Source organism: Rhineura floridana, chromosome 19, assembly GCF_030035675.1.
Source record: "Rhineura floridana isolate rRhiFlo1 chromosome 19, rRhiFlo1.hap2, whole genome shotgun sequence".
NCBI lineage: Eukaryota > Metazoa > Chordata > Lepidosauria > Squamata > Rhineuridae > Rhineura > Rhineura floridana.
The window spans coordinates 5,851,379-5,873,810 of record NC_084498.1 but is presented as its reverse complement, the minus strand read 5'-3'; the positions used below and the strand labels follow the sequence as shown (position 1 = coordinate 5,873,810).

General features: G+C 46.0%; 1 protein-coding gene across 4 annotated transcripts in view; it reads left to right on the top strand.

Moving 5' to 3' along the window:
• The window catches only part of KNTC1 (kinetochore associated 1), a 139,432-nt gene that overhangs the window by 74,370 nt on the left and 42,630 nt on the right, over positions 1–22,432 (top strand). For 3 of the 4 annotated variants that reach the window (XM_061602350.1, XM_061602351.1, XM_061602349.1), the window contains 10 exons: positions 1,676–1,732; positions 3,291–3,454; positions 4,710–4,814; positions 5,533–5,661; positions 17,199–17,315; positions 18,774–18,883; positions 19,344–19,554; positions 20,210–20,299; positions 21,011–21,179; positions 21,597–21,655. In XM_061602350.1, coding sequence (XP_061458334.1) covers positions 1,676–1,732; positions 3,291–3,454; positions 4,710–4,814; positions 5,533–5,661; positions 17,199–17,315; positions 18,774–18,883; positions 19,344–19,554; positions 20,210–20,299; positions 21,011–21,179; positions 21,597–21,655 — 1,211 coding nt within the window. The remainder of the gene's footprint in view (positions 1–1,675; positions 1,733–3,290; positions 3,455–4,709; positions 4,815–5,532; positions 5,662–17,198; positions 17,316–18,773; positions 18,884–19,343; positions 19,555–20,209; positions 20,300–21,010; positions 21,180–21,596; positions 21,656–22,432) is intronic. The other variant, XM_061602352.1, reaches the window with a different exon arrangement.

The window sequence follows — 22,432 nt, the reverse complement described above, 5'->3', positions numbered from 1 at the left end:
TGTAGTCCACCGTTTTCCCTCATGGAGTTTGTCGAAGGTCTTGCAGGCTTTACAACGCCCTCCGTTCGAACCCCTTAGGACTGTGCCTTTACGTCTGTTGTCATTCAAGGTCTTGTTCCTGATCGCAATCACCTCTGCGAGACGAGTTTCGGAACTAGGCGCATTGTCTTCTGCCCGCCATCTCTGTGTCTTCCACAAGGACTCTGTTGTGCTGAAGACTGATCCTTCCGTCCCAAGGTCAATTCAGTTTTCCATTGCAACCAGGACATTGTTCTTCCTTCCTTTTGTCTGAATCCTACCCATCCTCTCGAGAAGGCTTGGCATTCGTTGGACGTTCGGAGGGCGCTCAAGACCTACCTGTCTAGGACCCAGGATATACGACGATCCGAGTCTTTATTTGTATCCTTTCATCCAAGGTCTATGGGGCATAAAGTAGCTAATTCCACCTTATCCCGCTGGTTGCGCGCATGTATTGCCTTAGCTTATGAGTCCCTTAGGCTTCCAGTTCCAGCTAGCATAACAGCTCATTCCACTAGGTCAGCGGCCACTACGGCTGCTTTTGCTACCAACGCTCCTGTTGCTGGTATTTGCAGAGCTGCTGTTTGGTCTACCCCACACTCGTTTATAAGGCATTACAAAATAGATCGTTATGCCTCTGCCGATGCCTCTTTTGGCAGACGAGTGTTGCAACAGGTTCTTACTGAGGATAAGGATGTGGGTGGTCCCTCCCTGTTATGGGCTGCTTTGGTACATCCCACTTGATGGCAGTCCTCCTATGGAAAATGGACCATTGGTCTCACCTGAAGGGTGATTTTCATAGGAGGACTGCCATCATGACCCTCCCAGTTGGAGGATGCCTAGATATTTTTGGGGTTTTTTTCATATATTCCTGTTACGCTATTATATTTAGATTTACTAGTGAAGTCAAGACTGCTTTTACTGTTATATGGCTACGCTAGAGTTATACTATTAGGATTATTGCTATTGTGTTATGTCTTTGCTGGTAGGCCTGTTGGCCTTTTTTCCTGCATTTTTAGATATCTCTCTTTGGACTCGCTGCAAATGAACTGGAGAGTGGGAGGGGCCTGATGCCCCTAGTCTTGACTTCAAAACATTCTTGCCTTCAGACGATAGGTGGAGCTATAACCCGCTTGATGGCAGTCCTCCTATGAAAATCACCCTTCAGGTGAGACCAATGGTCCAGTTTCTCCCACTTGTGCCAGGAGTGAAACAAGAGCAGTTATGCAGAGCTGCTTGTTCACAACAAGACAGCAACCCTGTCATATCATGATGTGTGAATGCAGCATCACCAAAATTGTTGGTAATGCTCTGGCCCATCTTAAGTGGGGTTACAGTCTGGTTGTGGGTCAGGACCCACCAGCTGTGACAACCCACATGCTCATTACAAAAGTGACTTATTTTCTCGATAAAACAAATGTTAAATGAATTTGTCTACAAATTATCTCTCCCTATTCAAGGGCAGGGTTTGGTCCATTCATAAAATACAGTAATTCAGAGATATGTAACAAGGTTTTGCTCAATCAGAACAAGACACTAACAGACCAACAGAAAGGCATAGATCTAAATTATTTGTGGAAGGGAATCTTTATCTAAACTGCTGGCAGTATACCAAGGGATTTTGATACAGTATACCATTGCTGCCTTTCTCTTGCAGAACGGAAAATGTATCCTCTGGACTCAACCAGTCTGGCATATTGTCCATTTGAACAAGGTATTACATGAGCAAATTGTTACAACCATGGGAACAAAAATACATTTTTAAGGTCTTAGTAGTCCAGAAGCAAAAAGGCAAGGATTATTTTCATTATTGGGGGGGGGGATTGCATTGTAAACCCTAGAGTTTTAACTAGTCCTCTGAGTTACACAAGCTGTTCACATATACATGATTAGGCTAGCATCCCAAATAATTACTCTAGACTCCTCCAGACCTTGGGTGTGACTGGTAGATTTTTTTTTTAACCCACTTTTAGTAGCAGATTTTTCCAGCACCCCCCAGTCTTCAAAATCGCAACCTGTTTTGAAGTTGACAGGGCTTTAGAAAAGCAATTTGCTTTGAGACATGGGAGGCTACTGTTGTGAAAAATAGTCTGCATGCAGATACTGAAAGTGAAGTGTGCACAAAGGTTTTGTTACAATGGCCTGTTTACACATACCATGACTTAGCGTAAACATGAGAGAGGTGATTGTGGCAGCTTTGCTCCTCCTCAGTCATGCTGTTGCTACTGCAGCCTACTAAGCTGAGCCATGGGCCTGGGTTTGGATGGCACGCTAAGTCAGATTGTGACTTAGCTCAATTGCGCAGCAGAACTTCCAGAGAGGAGCAAAATGGCCATGATCACCTCTCCAGCAACCCGCATGCTTGTGTGTTCACACTAAACCATGGTTTTGGCTTAGTGTGATGTGCAGACCAGGCCTGTGTGGTAAGACCAAAAACAAAAGCCACAAAACTTCAATTTACAATAAAAATGGGAGGGGCAGGAGCCTTGGCAGGTGCAAAGGTGAGGTGTCTGAAAGCACCACATTGGAACCCCAGTGTTAGCTCATGTTGGTTTCTAGTAGTATTTTGTACTGTTAAGAATGTCTGCCTTTAACTTGGTTTTAAAACTGTATTATGTTCTTGTTTGTTTGTGTATATTTTTGTACCGCTGCTTTGGGAAACATTTTGTATGAGAAGCTGCCTACAGTTTAAAAATAAATAAATAATAAATATTCTTATGTCACAAAAATATTACTCTGTGCCACAGAAATCTGCCTAACCTCTAACTGAGCCCCTGGAATTTGTGGTTCGAAATCAATGATCTTTTCCACATTACAAACAAACTCTGCACAAATATCATTTCCAAGGCCTTTTCTGAGATTTGCCTGTGGATTAAAACACAATCTGAGCTCTCCAGTTGTTCAGTTATTTGAATCCTGGCATAGATGATGTTAGCTTCAGGCTGTGATCCCCTATACCCACTTTCTTAGGAGTGAGCTGTGTTGAACTAAGTGGGTTTGACTTCTGAGTAGACATTCATCAGAGTGCACTGTTAGTTGGTTGCTAGCTTTTATTTACACTGTCTTGCAGGCCACTTTTTTAGTCTAATTTCACATCCATTAAATGCAAATGAGTTCTGCCATTGACAGACTGCTTTTTTGTTCACCTCAGTCGTTGCTTGCCAAGTTAACTAACTCACTGTCTACCCAACATGCCCTATGACTCCATAATTTCCAATATAAACCCAACTGTCAGTCTTATAACACCCTCTAACTTTTGTTTTTTGCCTTAGGAAGGAATTTTTGTTTGCTGTGCATGAATCCCATCTCTGATCTGCTAAGGAGCCTACAAGAATGTAGCCAACTTGAGTTGGCTTTGGGACTAATTGCCTCCTCTTTCGGCTCCTTGTTGCAGCACATCATCTCAAACAGCATGGATATTGGTCTGGGAGAAAAGGTATGGGCCAGACTTGCAAGGAGCCTACTCCAAAGAGGTCTACTTTAGGCCTCTACTTCAGATATGACGCCATTCACTCAGTTGCCATTTGTGTGGATGTGTGTATTGGGGGGGTGGATGTGTGTATTGGGGGGGGGTTAAGCACATAGCAGGCACTAGTGAGGTGGAGGGAATGGTAGTGAGGCTTTAACTCTTTGCCTTGGCATCCGTATTGGAAGTAAAGCTCCCGTTTTAGATGTGATAAATAAGTGTTCCTTCCTGGGCCCTTTATCTGAATCAAGATTGCAAAGGGTTAATACCTTAACCACTGCTAGGGTCACGCTCCATTTCAAGTGCCCCCCCCCATCCACTATTTAGTTAGCAATTGCATAAATGTGGTTTTTGTTAATTGTGTTGAATGGTGTCATGTCTAGTTTGGCCCTTAATAGTCCCCTGCTTACTGGGGAGCCCCCACTTGTGCATGATGTGTGGAGAGTGGTGGCTGGAGGGTAACATGTTGCCAGTAACAGCCAGGCAGTGTCTGGCTAGGCTGCTGTCTAATTGCACTGCAGCACAGGCCCGGGTTCTAGGGGCCAATTGGCTGTAGCAGTTGCTTCCGGGGGCAGGGCTGAGACTCTGCCTGGAGGGAAAATGTCTCCCCTCTGGCCTGCTCCTGAGATTACAAATTAGGGTCCTAGCCTGGGCTTTGGCATTGCCATCACTGACTGCCATTTTGCTCACTCTTGTATCACATTGCTGTGATACTGACAGAGGTTAGTCACTGGTTGATGGAGCTGGGAAGGAATTTTACACAATTCACAATTGGCCTAAGCAATGGGAAATGGTTTTTTCCCCCTTCCCCGTAACAGTGTTTTTTGTGGTTTGTCTATCTACTTCTCTCTGTGGCAGGAATGGGGAACCTGCGGCCATCTAGATGTTGTTATCACCCCAGCCAGCCAGCAGTCAGGGATGATGGCAGCTGTAGTTCAACAATATCTGGAGGGCTGTAGATTCCTCATCCCTACTTCGTCATTTCATCACAATTTTATAGCAGGCCCTGGACAGGATTAAAAGCTAGGGTAAGCAGTGCGGACTCCCTGCTTCTCGCCAGGGGTGTCCTTAAGTCTGGGGTATTGCTTCTAGGTTCAGTCTAGCTTGGGCACTGCCATGCCTGCAACACACTCAGGATTGTGATGCCTGCCCTATATGTGGTGAATGTGTTCCTAGCACCAAAATTGTCTACAGTAGTTACAGTGCATTATTCTTTGTCCATCAGCTGCATGGCCAGAAAACACAGGATGATGCCAGAACATTCCTTTTAACAATGATACAAAGTTCTACTTCACTGATTAAAAGCATTGTTATGGTCCTATTGCACAAGGTGAGCACGTAAGGACATGTACTGTACTGCACTGTGAGGGGCAAAGAGCTTTGCAGGGCATCCAGTTCCTTCACCTGAGCTCCTGTGCAGCTCCCATTCATTCTGTGACACTTCCCGGGGGATGGGGCCCTTCGTCTGCCAGGTGCCCTTTTCTGATTTTTAAAGATGCCCAGAAAATGAAAGTTTTAATTAAAGCAGAATATTTGTAAAGGTGCTTACTTTACAGCCTGACACTGTTTTAAGTTTTTTATCTTTTATTTTTATCTTTTAAGTTGTTGTTGTTGTTATTATTGTTATTATTATTAAATTTTATTTATACCCCGCCTTTCGGCCAAAGGCCCTCAAGGCGGCTTACAAAGAAAAATAAACACAGGTATAAAAATACAATATAAAATACAATAAAAACAATACAATTTACAAAAATTAAATTAAATAACAAATAACATTATAATAACAAAATTAAATAAAGTTCTTTTATTCTCACTTTCTTATGTGTGTATGCACAAATATACATATATGTATGTGTATGCATAATGCATTTTATGTATTTTAATTGTATTTTTTGCATTTTAATTTATTGTAATGTTTGTTTTTATCGTGTATTTTACTATATATGTGTGCTATTTTATTGTAGCTGCCCTGAGTGCCCTATTGTAGGGTAGAAGGGTGGGATAGAAATATTTTAAATAAATACTTTAAAGTCTGTTTACTTCCATAGGTTTTCAACAGTCACTTGATAGATCACAATCTTGCACTGGGTTACTGCACTCTGTTGCCCAAAGACATTATATTTGAAAAGCTCTGGGACATCATAAACAACACATCGCAGAATTACAGCAAGATTCTGGTAAGTTGTTAAATGATTATATGTTAGCATGCTAATAACTTTCTCTCATTCAAAACCAAAGGAAATTCATGAAAAACATTGCATTTGTGACTTTTTTTACTTTCATATTTTCAAGTTACACTACACAATGTTGTGTTTAAATTAATTTTTTTAGCTGTTTGAATACTCCTAAATCCACATTACTTTTCTGACATTTTGATTGGTCCCAACAAAAGTATGGCATGCTTTTGAGTTCTCCAGAATGTTTCATCAGGCAAGATGGTTAGTCAAAGCATCTTGAGGATGAGGGGAATAAGAAAAAATAAAAAACCCAAAAGTACAAAAATTAGGATGCTGTTGTAGCCATGAGATCAGCTTTCAGTTCTGAGATGGAGATGAAAGCCCCTCCCCGGTCCTTCGAATATCTGGTTACACACTTGGAATTAAGAAGCAGTAACTGTTTCCCAACTCTGAGAAATCTCTCTGGAAAATACCTGTTCTCTCATGGATGACAGAGGTCTCCAAGTGGGTACTACTGCTCAGAGACTGGAAATGCTTCAGCAAATACTTTTGCTCCTCCCCTCTTGCTGAGGCTCGGTTTCATTTCCTGTCTCAGCTCTGAGCACATCCTACTGAGTTGTCTTTCCTCTCTGAAGGATAATAGTTTCTTCTCCCTTACCATGTTTTATCTATTTGTTTCTTACGCTTGTTTCCCCTCTGTTTGTCGTTCCTACTTTAAAAAAAAAATTCTGTCACATTCTTTGTCTCTTTTCCTCCGTCAGTTTTCCTCACCTTCTGTCAGCTGTCTTTCTTGTCTTTCTCCCTACGAGACATGGACAAAACGAAAGGTCATTCAACAAGAAAAAAGAAATATTCTAAATATTCTAAAAATAAATATTCTAAAAAGCCTGGGCAGCACTTGGCAGCCAGTTCCTGCCTGCTCCAGCTTCCCGCCAATTTTCAGCAAGGGCTGCTTATTGGCGGCGATGACCCGCTTGAAAGGACGTATTTAGGGCTTAGCTTTCACAGCCCTCATAAGCCTGCACACAGTTACCGAGGCCTCCACGGCAGTGAGTCCACGGACGGGACTATATTTTCGGCGGGGTTGAGAGAAGAGGTGATGCTAGGTTGCAGCGGAGCAATAGCGCCCGCCATTTTGGAGGGGCTGAAGCAGCATCACCCGCAGTATTGATATATAGGGGAGCAGCAGCCCTCATCATTATGAGTTGTAGCAAGGTGGCACCTTTGGCATCAACCGCGCTCTCCAGACCCCCCCCATGTCTTCTTCCTAATTTGCCATAGAACTAGAGCGTCTGTCCTCAGAGGAAAAGGACTCAATCAGGGCGCAAGGTCAATACATTCCAGCGGTCATGCAACATGAGTCTCCAGTTCTGTTGCAGCGCAATACCCCCCCATCATTCATACAACCGCTACAGCAATAGCCATCGCAGATTATGCTGTCCGACCTTTTTTCACCTGCTGTGCTACAACAGCTTAGGGATGCCATAACAGGTGATTTGGCCGCTAAGTTGGCAAGGGGTGGGGCATCAAAAAGAGCTCTTCCTCACCCACAGGGGGATGGGGACATACATCCTCCTGGTTCAAAAAGACACTTAAGGGGCAGCAACAGCACGACAGACCTTCATCCCCCAGTCCACTCTCAATTGGATGTGGCAGGCAGGAGGGGCTTGCAGCTAATGACAGGCAGCCTGATGACGAAGGGGAAGAGGTGTCGGAGGAAGGGGAATGGAGTGACAGATCAGATCTAGAGGAAATGGGGTCAGCAATACTGTTTTAGATATACATTTCCCTCCTCTGTTTTGCAAGGTAGTGGCTGTCCTGGAACTAAATGTAGCACAGCAGCAACAGCAAGAACCACTATCCAAAAGCACATTGGTTCTTCCTGTTCCAAAAACCTCCACTAGGTGCATGCCATTACCAGCCTCATTTAAGGCAATGATGAAGCTAGAGTGGGATTCACCTCTTCAATGCAAAAAGGGTACTAATTATGCAAATAAGTTTTATGTCCTAGATGCTAACATCATGGACCAACTTAGGATCCCGGCAGTGGATGGACCAGTTTCTGTTCTACTTTCCTGTGCTCTCATGCCCTGGGATAGAGATGCACAACTTAAGGATCCCAATGAGTGTAAGTCAGATGTGGCCTTTTAACGCTCTCATGAGGCTAATGCACTTTCAATACGTGCTTCTGTTGCAGCTTCGGTCTTTGCCAGAGCAGCATTGCTGTGGATGGAGGTCCTGCTAGATGATGATAATCAAGACCCTGCTAGAGTTAGAAAGTCTCTGCCGAAGGTGTCCAGATCACTAACATTCATAGCCAATGTGACTATGGACTCCACCCAATTTTCCTCAGGTGGTCCAATATCATGTGGGGATATAGCGCCATCTAGCGTTCGAAGGCAAGAATGGATCGAAGTCAAGACCTGGGCATCAAACCCCTCCCACTCCAGTTCATTCTTGCCTTCCTTCGTTCGAGGCGTTTGGATCTTCTGTAGCATATAGCTACGTTTGTGATTGAGTGTGGGAGTTCTGATTCCTTATTCCTTCTGTTTCCTCCCCTCCTTCATGTACTTTCTTGGGACGTTTATTGGGGGATTTTCCAATTTGTTTTTGGCTTCCTTTGGACTTATTTTTTCAGTCCCTTTTTGGGAAGCTTCGGCAGCTGCTGTTCCCCCATTGGGCTCAAGCTCATCAATTTTGAGCCCCTTGTGAGCCGAGCCTTGCCTGAGAGCTGCAGCTGCGGCTCTCTCTCTCTTCAGTATTTTTGTTTCCTTGTCGCTGTCTCCCCTCCACAGGTGGCGACCGTTTTTTGTTGGGCTCACCTCTCCTTTGGGACGAGCCTGCCCGAGAGCCGCAGCTGCGGCTCTCCCTCTTGAACCTTTTTTGTTTCCTTGCCACCACCTCCCTTCCCAGACGGCAGCTGTTTTTTATTTTTGTTTGCTACTTGCTGGAAGCCACAGCTGCGGTTCCCTGGGCTGCCTTTGCCGCCAGCTTAGTTCATGGCGGTGGCTCGTATTTTGCTGCGGCTCCATTTAGCGGGCCCTGGTTTAGAGCTCACTACTGCAGCTCCTCTTGCTGGCCTGTCTCTGCCTCGAGGCTCCTGAGGAGGCCGTGGGAAGACTCCCCCCCCCCAGCTCTTTTTTGAAGTTGTAAAGGGGACCGTGTCCCGTTCTCTGTACCATGCTACTGCGGCCGTTGGAAGCACGCGGAGGCTGTTTTTTCCTCCTTGACTGGATTCCTTTCCAAGTCTGCTGCTGATCCTTAGACCGCCATTGCATAGCTGCTTTCCTGGATGCCATTTCCTTTTGTCTTTTTCCCACTCTTGCAGCGGGTGCCATTTTGCTTGCCCCTTTCTTCCCGCCTTTTCTCTTCGACTCTGCTGGCTCCCTGCTGTGTGTCATAGTGTGACATAGTTCAGAGTAATTTGGACCGTTTCTTATTTTTCACATACTTGGCTCCACAACTGCTCCATTGTGCATTTGGGACTACCCATCTGAAGGCTCGTGCCAAAGTACCTGGCCACACCGCACCCCCCACCTCTGTGCGTGTGTTGCTGTTAGCCCCTCACCACACCACACACCCCGTCTCTGCGTGTGTAGGTGATATATTTACATAGACTGCATATCTGTGCCTGCACAATGGCAGAACGGCACCAAGAGGCAGGTTCGTCTGGGACAAAGCAGCCTTGCAAGACCTCACATCACAAGTCTGCTAAGCTAAAACAACCCAGGCTTCACGCCAAGGCAGTGGCTAAAACCAAGCATCTGTCTAGGCACAGTGCCACCAAGCAGCCTCGTTATATTTCCATCCCACCTTCTGACGCTGCTGGCCAGGAAGGTTTAACAGACCTCTTTCACTCGCCAGCTGGGTCGTCTGAGGATGACTTCAATAGTTTTCCTGACCAGCCTGTGGACTGCCCCTCTCAAACCATTTTACAACCTGTGTCTCATACGTCTCACCAGTCCGGTGAGCCCCCTGCAGCTGTGCCTCAACAAGGGCTACCGCCTGCTTCTTTACTAGGCCTACAGTTGTCTCCTGAATTCCTTTTGCAGCTAAAGGATATGTTGAGCTTCTTAGCACAAGAGCAGTCTATAGTACAAACGGTTCCAGTACTTCAGCACAGTGAACAACAACATTCCTGTGCTCCGGCTCCATGTGGCTGTAGTGATGTGGTCCCTCCTGCCTCACCTAACCCATTCGATCTCGTTAGAGGCAGGTTCGGAGATGAGATTCCTGGTTTGGAGGATCCAGCGTATTCTCTCCAAGCCGAGGGGGATGAGTGGAGCAATGATGCAGAACTCGAGGAGGACATGTCCTATCATCTATTTGATATGACCGACTTTCTTCCTCTCGCTCGTAGAGTGCTAGGCACGTTAGGGCTTCAGACTTCACAGCCTGACTCCGACACCCCTCCAGTCAAAGGGGCCAAAGTCCTCAAGTCTCGCAAACCAACAGTTCACTACCTTCCTGTGCCAGACCCCATCGGCAAACTGGCCAAAGAAGAGTTAGATCACCCGCTGCAGGCACACCGCTTTTCTGTTATGGCCAAGAGACTCTATGCACTGGCCCCAGACTTCATGAATCGCTTGAACGTCCCAGGCATCAACAAACCGATCTCTAGTTTGATTTCGAGATCCCTCCTGCTAAAACAAGGGGACTCACAACTAAAGGGCCCCTTTGAACGCCACATGGACTAAGCTCTGCGGAAAAACCATGAAGCTACCACCTTTACCATTCAGGCATCCGCTGCAGCTTCCATCTTTTCTAGAGCATCTATGATGTGGCTGGACGAACTCTTGGAGGATCCCAATCCAGACCCTGTAAAGCTCAGAAAGGGCCTGATCAATTTACATAAGACTGCAGCATTCGTGGCTGATCCAACATTAGATGCCACTCAGCTGGGATCGTGAGCCCTGGCTTCACAGGTGGTAGCTTGGCGTACGCTTTGGCTCAGACACTGGGATGCTGATTCTACGGCCAAGGGCAACTTGTCAAGGGCGCCTTTCTCTGGGTCATTACTTTTCGGAGAGGAAGCCCTCAAGATGGTCTTGGTAGACCCAAAGGACAGCCGAAGACCAGTGTTGGCCACATCCAAGAGGGAGGATCGTAGGCTGTTTAGACGTGTCACCCCATACCGCTCCTTTCAGCCCTTTCGAGGAGCGCGGCCTGGGGGACGGGGCCGCGATTATCGATCTTCCGATTTCCGTTCCTCCAGAGGAACCTGGAACAGACAACGACTCCAGGGCAGAATCCAGAACCGGGGAAGTCAGGGGGCCTCAGGTTCATCATATGGCAGAGGAGCTCGTCAGCGCAAGCAATACTGATGCTTTCCCTGTAGGTGGCAGATTGCTACTGGTTGCAAGTCACTGGTTGCGTCTGACACTGGTCACTTGGGTCAGAGATCTCTTCCTTCATGGTTACGAACTGGAATTTTGGATGACCCCTCCAGACAGGTTCATTCCCTCCCTCCTACCCAGAGTTCAAGACAGGCGCCGGATCATGCAGGAAGCCATCTTCTCAACATAGCTGCAATAGAAACTGTACCACTGGAGGAGAGAATGCAAGCGGTTTACTCTCTCCTGTTTGCAGTTCCCAAGCGAGATCTGTCATGGAGGGCGGTGCTGGACCTCAAATTTGTTAACCGTTTCGTGAAATATCGACGGTTCAAGATGGAGTCCCTGGTGTCAATTATAGAGGCTCTACACAAGGGGCATTTTCTGGCTTCCATAGACCTGAAGGAAGCATACCTCCATGTGCCCATCTGCCAGGCCCACAGACGTTTCCTGCAATATGCCTTCGGCCCCCACCACTTTCAATATCAGGCAATGCCTTTCAGACTCTCATCAGCCCCAAGAGTCTTCACCAAAGTACTGCTCACCCTGGTGGCTTCCCTCTGCCTCCAGGGCATTCACATTTACCTTTATTTGGATGATCCGTTGATTTGGGCGCGTTCAAAGGATCTGGCCCTCTCTCACGTTCACTCTGCCCTCACACTTCTGCGCACCTATGGTTGGCTTGTCAACCTTGACAAAAGTCAACTTCAGCCAACTCAGCAACTCCAACATCTGGGCGCAATTTTAGACACCACACAGGCCATGGTCTTTTTGTCACCAGATCGGATTGTGACCATAGGAGAGATGGCTTTGCACATCGCATGTCGATCAAGCACGGACATAATGCTTCTGGGAAGGGCACTGGGGATGTTTGTGTCAACCATCCACATCATACCATGGGCTCGACACCACACTCGACCCTTACAATGGACTTTACTCCCTTTCCAACAGGACATTGCCACGCCCACCCACCGGACTATCCACTTGCATCCGTCCCTGAGGGCCTTCTTTCATTGGTGGGCGACAGCCGAAAATCTCAAAAAGTGAACCCCATTCCGAGGACCAGACAGAACTGTAATAACAACAGATGCCAGTCTGTCCGGATAGGGTCCCCACTGCAATTCCCAATTTGTTCAGGGTATCTGGTCCAGAACAGAAGCGAGTCAGAACATCAACTGCTGGAACTGAGAGCAGTCCATCTGGCCCTTTGGCATTTTCAACCTATATTCCTTCTGGGCCATGTGCTGATTCAAACGGACAATACCTGTGAAATCACATCTGAACAGGCAAGGGAGAACCAGATCACAGTTCCTCCAGACGGAAGCATCTCAACTCTTCGACTGGGCCGAACTACATATAATTTCTCTGAGGGCAGAACATCTCAGCGGTGTTTTGAACGTTATGGCCAACTGGCTAAGCAGACAACAGGTGACCCTGGGAGAATGGCAGCTTCACCCCATGGTGTTCAGCCTTCTCCAACGACGATTCAGCATCCTCTCAGTAGACCTGTTTGCATCCAGTCACAATTACCAGATTCCTCGCTACTTCTCCAGGTATCTGGACACAAACGCGGAATCAGTAGATGCACTGTTGACGCCATGGCCAGCAGGCCTCCTATATGCTTTTCCCCCGATACCACTACTGAGCAGGACCTTGCAGAAGCTACGATGCGAAAGAGCCCGTCTGGTCCTGATAGCCCCATACTGGCCTCACCGGCCATGGTTCTCTGATCTACTCTCCCTTTCAGTGATGGACTCTTGGAAGTTACCAATCAGGCCAGATCTCCTCTCTCAGGGTCCTATGTGGCATCCGGACCCTGCATGGCTCAATCTGACAGCATGGCATTTGAACGGGGACATTTGATTAGTTCAGGACTTTCTCAGGAGGTTGTGGACACAATCCTCGCGTCTAGAAAACAGTCCATCTCTCGTATCTACCAGAGCACTTGGTTTGCCTTCTCTAGCTGGTGTTACTCTCAAAACGTCCAACCATCTCAGGCTAAAGCTCAACAGCTACTGCAATTTCTACATAGAGGCCTGAAGATGGGACTTAAACGTAACACCTTACGTCGCCACGCTGCCACCATATCCTCTATCCTCTCTGTCACATCTCCTAGTGTTCCTATGGGCTCACACCCACTTGTCAAATGTTTTTTGAGGGGAGCCGCCCTGCTCTCGCCGGCAGTTTGTCACCATTTTCCTTCGTGGAGTTTATCAAAGGTACTGCAAGCCCTGCAGCATCCTCCTTTTGAGCTCCTTCTATCAGTGCCATTATGACTTTTGTCCTTCAAAGTCCTGTTCATTGTGGCGATCACCTCAGCTAGAAGAGTCTCAGAGTTGGGCGCACTGTCCTTGGCCCGCCATCTCTGTATTTTCCATAAGGACTCAGTGGTATTGCGTCTGGATCCCTCCTTCTGTCCCAAGGTCGATTCAGCGTTCCACTAGGACATTGTTCTTCCCTCGTTCTGTCCGAATCTTGTCCATCCACTGGAGAAGGCCTGGCACTCGCTAAATGTCCAGAGGGCCCTCAAGACCTACCTGTCTCGGACCCAGGACAAACGGTCAACGGATTCACTTTTTGTATCCTTTCATCCTCGTACTCTGGGGAAAAAGGTGGCTAGATCTACGTTACCTTGTTGGTTGCATGCCTGCATTGCACTGGCCTATGAGTCTCTTCAGCTGCCAGTGCCTCATAATATAACGGCACACTCAACAGGTCAGCTGCCACTACGGCTGCTTTCAAAACCAACGTCCCTCTGACAGATTTGCAGAGCGGCTATATGGTCTACCCCAAATTCTTTCATAAGACATTATAAGATAGACTGTTACGCATCTGCTGATCACTCCTTCGGGAGTTACAACAGGTTATTTATGACAAGTAGCCAGGGGGCAGTCCCTCCCTATTAGGGGCTGCTTTGGTACATCCCAAATGATGTCGAACCACCTGAGGAAAATGTACCATTGGTACCACCTGAAGGGTGATTTTCTCGGGTGGTCCGACATCATGGCCCTCCCTGTTGGAGGCTATTTGGGTTTTTGGTACCTTGCTAATTATCACTCTTCAGAGTTATACTGTTTAAACTATTTAGCCAAGTCAAGACCCTTTTGGAACTATTTACAATGCTTGCGATCTTTGGGTTATTATTTGGGACAATGTTTCCTTGCTGGTAGGCCCGTTGGCCTTTTCTGTCTTTTCATATATATCTCACTTCAGTCTCATCATGAATGAACTGGAGTGGGAGGGTCTTGATGCCCCAGGTCTTGACTTCGATCCATTCTTGCCTTCAAATGCTAGATGGCGCTATATCCCCACATGATGTCGGACCACCTGAAAAAATCACCCTTCAGGTGATACCAATGGTACATTCTCTTGCAGGGCCACGGCGGCAGCTGTGGTTGTGCAAAGGCACCTGTGGCTTAACCACTGACATGTGGATGCTTCTTCGCGTGGTAACTCAGCTTCAGTTCCCTTTTCAGGCTTGAAGTTATTCAGTGACGCGGCGCTGAAGGATGTTCTAGTAGAGTCCAAGGACAAAAAGAAAATGATACTGCCACAAAAGTGGCATGACAAATGTACGTACAGGCGCCCCTTCACCTCTTTTCATCCTATCAGTCCTTTTGCGGCTCCAGGTTTGCGGGATGAGGTCATGACTTCAGAAGTGGACGTCCCTCTTGGAACAGACAGATTTCAACAGAAGCCACAACAGGCTCCTTTCTCCAGGTCATCTTCCAATCTTTCAGTTGAGAAACATCTGTGTATTTTCCACAGAGATGGGGTGGTGCTGTGAAATGACCCAGCCTTTGTGCCCAAAGTAAAACCAGCTTTTCATAGACAGCAGGAAGTAATCCTACCTTCTTTCTGTCCTAACCCTTCTCACCCTAGAGAGAAGGTGTTGCACTCGCTAGACATCAGACGTGCACTGAAAATTTATCTTAGTAGAACTAAGTCATTTCGGAAATCTAATTCTCTATTTGTGTCCTTCCATCTCGCTACTTTGGGAAAGAAGGTGTCACATGCTACCTTAGCTTGATGGATTAGAGCTTGCATTTCATTAGCATATGAAGCCCTACACTTGCCTTCACCGTTGCATCTTACGGCCCATTCCAGTAGATATGCTGCTACTTCAGCATCTTTCTCCTCCAGTCTCCCGATAGCAGATATATGTAAGGCGGCCACTTGGTCCTCTCCTACTACCTTCACGTGACACTACAAAATTGATCTGTATGCCTCAGCAGAGGCTTCATTTGGTCGCAGGGTTCTGCAGCAGGTTCTGCCTCCATCTGACCCACACTAGGTTTTGTAGCTTTAGTACAGCCTTTCCCAACTAGTGGGCCACCAGATGTTGGACCACAACTCCCATCAGCCTCAGCCAGCATTGCCAATGGTCAGGAAAGATGGGAATTGTGGTCCAACAACATCTGGTGCCCCACTAGTTGGGAAACGCTGCTTTAGTGCGTCCCACTTGGAGACCTCCGTCATCCGTGAGAGAAGGACAGTTTGTTCTTACCGTAAACTGTGTTTCTTCATGGATGACAAGAGGTCTCCAAGGCCCACCCTTGCTATATTGTTTTGGAGGCTGGGACTGTGTCACTGAGTGCCATGACTACTCGTCTACTTTGGGTTGTTGTCCTGTTGAGTTGTTTCTAACACTTTGAGGACTTGATTGAGGGTTTGAGGGAGGAGGGCTTGCAGCATCCCAAACTTCCCACTCTCCCTGTGGAAGCACACAGAGCTGTCAGAGGTCGCTGCCCAGAGCACGCCCCTTTCTCCAATGGCACAGGAACCACCTGGCCAACTGGTAGATTCCCAGCTGGGCGCCCAGCAGATTCCCACACCTGCCCAGGCTACCACCCCCCTCAGTCGGAGGGGGAAGTCAAGGTCCAGCCCCTCTCTTGCAGCTCTTGCAGAATCCATAGGCGCGAAGAGCAACAGCTGGTGGTTCGAAGAAGCAAGCGTTTGCGTGCGAAAGAGAAACCTACTTAAGTGGGTGGTGACCAGGAGGGGGTGCTGAGTCAGCGTCTGTGACCAGAGGGAAGCTTAGTCAGCACCAGTCAGGAAAATAGTTCCTAGAAAGTGTGGTTAGTTGAATGAGTCGAAAGGCTTCTAAGATTGATATACCTTTAATAAAAAGAGCAACCCTTACTGAACCGTGTGCGCCTGCATTCCTCGGCTCCAAACAGGACAGTGTTATGTTCTCATCTTTGGCTTTCAAACTGAGGCTGATTTCAGGAGGTTGGCAAGAACGAAACTGAGCCTCAGCAAGAGGGGAGGAGCAAAAATATTCGCTGAAGCATTTCCTGTCTCTGAGCTGTAGGGGGAGCTACACTAGCCACTTGGACACCTCTTGTCATCCATGAAGAAACACTGTTTATGGCAAGAACAAACTGTTCCTTCCAGTAGCACTGGAATTATTTGAGGCAAGTACAGAGCTTGGAAAAGTTACTTTTTTGAACTACAACTCCCATCAGCCCCAGCCAGCATGGCCACTGGATTGGGCTGATGGGAGCTGTAGTTCAAAAAAGTAACTTTTCCAAGCTCGCAAGTAAGCCCCCTTCTGGCACCTAATTCCAGTTAAGAACTTGACCCACATTGACCATGTGCTGACAGAACTCTAAACTAGTGTTTATTATTGTTATTTATAAAATTTAGAACCTGACCTTCCTTCAAAGGAACCCAGGCTGACATTGCATGCACAAGCCTCAGGCTTGTATGCTCCCCTCTCAGTTCCCCTCTGGCACAGTTGCAAGGATGAGATCTGAAGCACGTGCTTCTGTTTTTCAACTTTTTAACCAGAATTCCCTTTTAAATTCATACTCTGGGAACTGTTCTGTTCAAATAACCCAGGATAAAATGGTGGTTTCTTAACAGACCAGAATTTAAACTCACCAGAGTTCCCCAAGTTCAGATGTAACAAGGAACTTCGCTGAGTTTGAAAACAGAAGCAGATGCTTCTGATCACCAGCTCGTTGCCATGCCAGGGAAGGAGAGGGAATGAAGGAGCACATAAGCCCCTGAGGGTTGTGCACATAACACTGAACCATGGTTTAGCAGTGCATCCAAGAAAGCCTAACTGAATTATGGGACAAGGGCAGCAAGACACAAAAGCATGAGGGAGCTCCTTTTTAAAAAAGACCTTAAAGGGTGGTGCATGATTGCATGTACATGTGAGCTTTTTTCCATTACTGTTCCTTTCCCCATAAACAGGCAGTTGGTCTTGTTGGAGCTCAGCTAGCCAGTTGCTATGATGAGACAAAGGTGAAACAAGCATTTGAAGAATTAATAATTGATGCTGAATGGGGTATCCAGCTTGGTAAACTTGGCGTGAGTGTTTTTTGTTTACATGTCAGTTTGGAACAAATGGTTGATTTACATTTCCCTGGGAGCTGATTGTTAAATTAACAATGTGCTGAATGTGTGCACACAGTTAAGATGAAAGAAACTGTTGCACAATTTCTATGGTAGTTTAGCGGTTGTGCATCATTGGTTAATGATACAGTTAAAATGAGAGATTGGACTACCCACTGCTGCATAAAAGCCAAAGACTCATAAGGGCATTTACTTTGACCCTTCAATACATTTACTCTAGAGTTGTCCAGTTAAGTCTTTGTATGTGCTCTAGAGTAAGTGGGTTGCAGTAATTGCTGATGATACAATTTCAAATGATGAGGTGAACCGGGCACGCCATCTTGAGCTCTTTGAAGAAAAGTTAATAACAAATAATCTTCCTGCAATAATAAAAGAGTGGATCTTTTCCCCAAAGCCTAATGAATGCAGCACACATGCTGAAATAGATCTGAGACTGGAAACATCACAGTCAAACCATTGTTCGGCCACTGTGAATGGACTTCGGGCTTGCTGGTTCCCTCTTCATTTATGTCCTCAGATTCCCTCCCTGGCTTCTTAATTCATGATAACTATAGTGTGCTGCAACATCTAGACTGGATAACAATGATTCCCATAAGACCACAAACCAGAATTGGAAGCCCAATTAAACACATTTTGCAATTGTGGTTTAGAGGCAAATTGTGACTTGTGCTAGCCACACAGGGCTAGTTCTAAAGGGTGGCCAGGTGGGGCCCTGGCTAAGGGGCCCTGGGGCTACAGGGGCCCCTCCACTCCGCTTCCGCAATCATCCCGCCGCAGATCGCAGAGCAGGAGCTTCCGCCTGCCCGCCATTCCCTCGCCCCACCTACCTGTCTCCTGCCTTTCAGCATTGCCCTTAATGAAGATGGTGGCCAAGGTTTCCCTAAGGTGCTGAAGCTCCTGCCTCCATCTTGGTTGATGGCAGAGATGCATGCGTGTAACACGCACCCATGACATCAAACAAGATGGGGTCGGAGGCTTCATCCCCTTACGGAAACCGTGGCCGCCATCTTGGTTAATGGCAATGCTAAAAGACAGAAGACAGGTAGGTGGGGGGGTGCGTGCGTGTGCATGCACACACATGCCGGGGCCCAGGGCAAGCTGATGCACAAGGGCCCTGGCATGCCTGGGGGCCCTGTAATCACAGATGGATCAACTTGGATGCTATGGTAAGCTATAGTTACCACAAGCCAGGAAGTGAGGGAGGGAAGCGGATTGCAGGAGTTCCAGGAGGGAGTTGAAGCCTATTCACAATTGACTGTGATGCTTGAATTTTGGTATTGTAACTAGAGAACAAAAATAATAGGTTGGAACACACAAGGCTGTTGAGTCTTTTTAAGGGCATTTGGCTTAAAGCTTGCAAAGCTTTAACAAAAGACCACTTCCATTTTTTTAAAGTTAGCATTTTGTTTATAGATCTCTTTCCAGAATTTATTTAGAATGCCGTCAGTAAGGAAGAAAGAACTTCTAAGAACTTTGGTTCAGCATCCAAATGTGGATACAGATCTCATACTGAAGTACTGCAGGTAAGAAAGTTAAATACCATTGTTGCAATAAAAATGTGATTTTATTACATAAACATATGTTGGATTAAAATCATTTAGAAAAGTATGTCTAAGGATCCCTCCAGACTGGTGTGTGTTTTTAAGGTGTATTCTGCAATATTGATGCAAAAATAGCTCGTTAGTGCTGAATTATTAGTGGACTGTCCATGCATCATTCCTCTTTATTAGTTGATCTGTGAAGCTTCCCCCGTGTTAATGCATTATTACCATCTGGAGGGGACACATTTGCACTTCTGGACAACAAAAGCAGGACAAAAAAACCCAGAACATTTGTGGTATAAAAATTACAGGATTTTAGTAGGACGTTGTGGGACATGAACTGTCTGGAAATGAAGCAATATACCCTGAAACTTTTGCAGGCACAAATAATTGAAAATGGAATTGCATATAAGCGCTGTGCTACTCTTTTTTTCCTTTTCAGCACTTTCCTGTTGGATACTGATGCAGCGTTGCAGCTTTGCATTGAAACACACCTCCTCCAGAATGCCAGCATAAGTCACATTGCAGGAGATTCTTTGGGGGGTTCTGGGAAGGGAACTCATGTGTCAGTAGTGGCCAAAGCTGCAGAAACAATCTGTCTTCTGAGCAGCACCACTGGCTTGGTTACAAGCCTCAGTGCAATGTTACACAAGGTAAAACATACAGTCTGCATTTTTCCCCAAACCTTTCGCATTTTATGGAATAGGGAAATATTAAATAAAGGATGAGACCAAAATTCGACCTTTAATCCCAGCATTGTAAAATAGAGCCACACAGAGAGCAGCCTGACATCCCGCAAGACCCACCACAGTAAGGTGTCTCTAAAGCAACTAACTTTTATTTGATACTTCGTTACTGAAGAGAGAAGTCCAATGTTAAAACTCCCAGAGCCACTATCCAATCTTCGTATGGCTACAGGTTGTGCACAGCTTGCGTCACTGTCCCCCATCAACATGACATGCCTGTAATAGTTCCATGTACACTTGAACTATAACATACTGAAATGGTTAGCACTTAACCTGGTTCCATCCTAAACCAGGATTTGAATTTGGTTAGCAAACCCTGATTATGAGATAACTTGGTTAGCACTTACCATGGTTACAGTCAGGATAGGAATAGCAGGAGGCATTTGTGTTTGACAGCAGAGACACTGGGGGGGGAGGAAGGATGTGATCCCATTACTGTGATTGATAAGTGTGAACCTGAAGCATGTTTGTTTTTACGAGCTTTGTCTTTTGGAATTCATCCGTTCATTTTGGTTTTGTTCTACATTTTTTGCTTCCTGTTTGCTTCCAATCCCTGGAACAGCTTGACCCATATGACTATGAAAGTATTGAAAGTCTTCTGACAATTATAGAAAGGGCTGGTGGGGAAACAGCAGGCATCTCACTGAATCAGGTAAGATAATGAATTGGACCAATTTAGTTACAGAATTGCACTTTGGCATTTAAAAGAGGGATCTGTTTGTTGCACTATGGGTTATTCTCTTTAAGGAGATATAGATATATCCGCTTTGAAGAGGACCTCTAGAAACACCTAGATTGTTTTGGAATTTTTTTTCGATATAGAAGAAAACAATAGAAAGGTAACAATACAACATAAACTATCCCCCCCCAAAGCCACCCAACTTTATATATTTCACCTAACACCAATGCAAAAAAAAATGTAATCCAAATCATTTTTGTAGCCGTTGGCAGATTATCTTGTGAATCATGTTCAGATTCAATAAATTTCCACAAAATGGCAGTGAATGCTTGTGTTTTATCCTTCCCCTGGAATCGATGAAGTTCATAAGATATTTTTTTCCATCACTGCGATATGCTAGACATTTCTGTACCATAATGACAAATCTAGACCGACTAATGTCTCTAGAAACTCCTAGATGTTTCAAGTACTACTTACAACCAATAACAACATTCCAGGGAGGGGGAATCCCTCCCAAATGCCAGTCCATTTCAAAAGTATGTACTTCACAAGCGTTATTTAATACAGCATTATTCAGTAGCCCTTCCAAAATTGTATTCCAGCTTTGAGTGAATATTTTTATCTTTTGTCTTTTAAAAGCCAGCTCAGAAACGAGCATTCCATTTTTTGCCTTTGTTCCTCTAGGCCCTGATGCTCATAAAACACCTGAAATCCTATAAAAGAATTTCCACTCCTGGAAATCTGGAACAACAGTATGTTTTTGAACAGGTCATTCCTTTATCACCAGCTGCTCAAACAAGGCTGCCTTTCCACTTGATCTTCTTCAGAACACAGTGTTTCTGGAAAATCATTAGTAAGTTTGAAGGGGGGGAAATTCACCGCTTTTTAACCTTCAACGAAGAAAGGTGCAGTTAAAGTATTTTTACCATTTTTCTCAGCTGAAGAAAGGTTCACAGAGTGGCTGACAACGATCAGTAATTTAAAAGTAATCTGCCCTCTGAATTACAATCTAAAAGACACAACACAAAAGGAAGAGGAGGAAGAGGGGTGGGGAAGCGAACTCAGACCCTAGTTCTTAGTTACAAAGTTCTTAGAAATGTTCTTTCTGTCAGGGAGCCAAGCAAGCAAGCTCTCTCCCAGCAGCTGCTCCTCCTCTGGCTGAAGGAGGGGGCCAGGCTGGTCTCCCTCTTGGTCCCCCTGGCTGATGATGCAGGTAAATTCTGATTGCATAACTCATTCAGAAAATCATCTCCTGCTTTTTGTTTTGCAGTTCCAGAGCTCAGTGAGGAATCGTTCCCAAAGCTTCTCTTGATCTCAAAGCTCATGAAGGTAACAACGAGCATACTTTAGATCTTGGTTTTTCATTTGAAGAATTAGCCTGTTGCAAGGTGGAGAAGACAACACAAGCTTGGGTGGCATTTAAAAACAATTAGGCAAATTCATGAAAGACAGGCCTATCAGCAGGTAGTGGTTCATAATAGCTAAGTGGAGTGTCCATGTAAAGTGACAGTTTACCCCTAACACCACGTGGTGATGACAGACTTGCCCTTTCCCCTTCCCCATAGGAGAGAATGGCATTTAGGGACACCACTGGGATGGGGACTGAACCTACATATATCACTTGGCCACATTAGAGTACGACAGAATGCTGAGAGAGTGAGACAGAATGTTTAGAACTGGCATCGGTAGAAGATGCTTTTTTTCACATCATACCAGTTCTAGCACTAGCACACAAAGCCCTAAACAATTTGGGACCCAAGTATTTCCCCCCAACACCAACCATCATGGGCCTTACAATTGGCAGGGAAAGCCCTGTTGGTGGTGCTTCTGCTGGGAGCTGCCTGCGGACACTGGAAAAACCTGTATGCATGAGCAGCCATCTGGAAGCACCAGCCCATTCCTTGCTTTTTTGCTGGCCAGCACTTGCCTGTTTGCTCAGCTTGGGCCGTTGCCTATCTGAGAAGGGAGAGCTTTGAACACCCTCTTCTTGACCCATCCCAGAAACACACACACGCAACATGTTGTGCGGCTCCACTTAGAGAGCTGCCTTTTTACTGAGTCAGGCCCATTGGTCTATCTTGCTCAGTATTATCTACTCTGATTGGC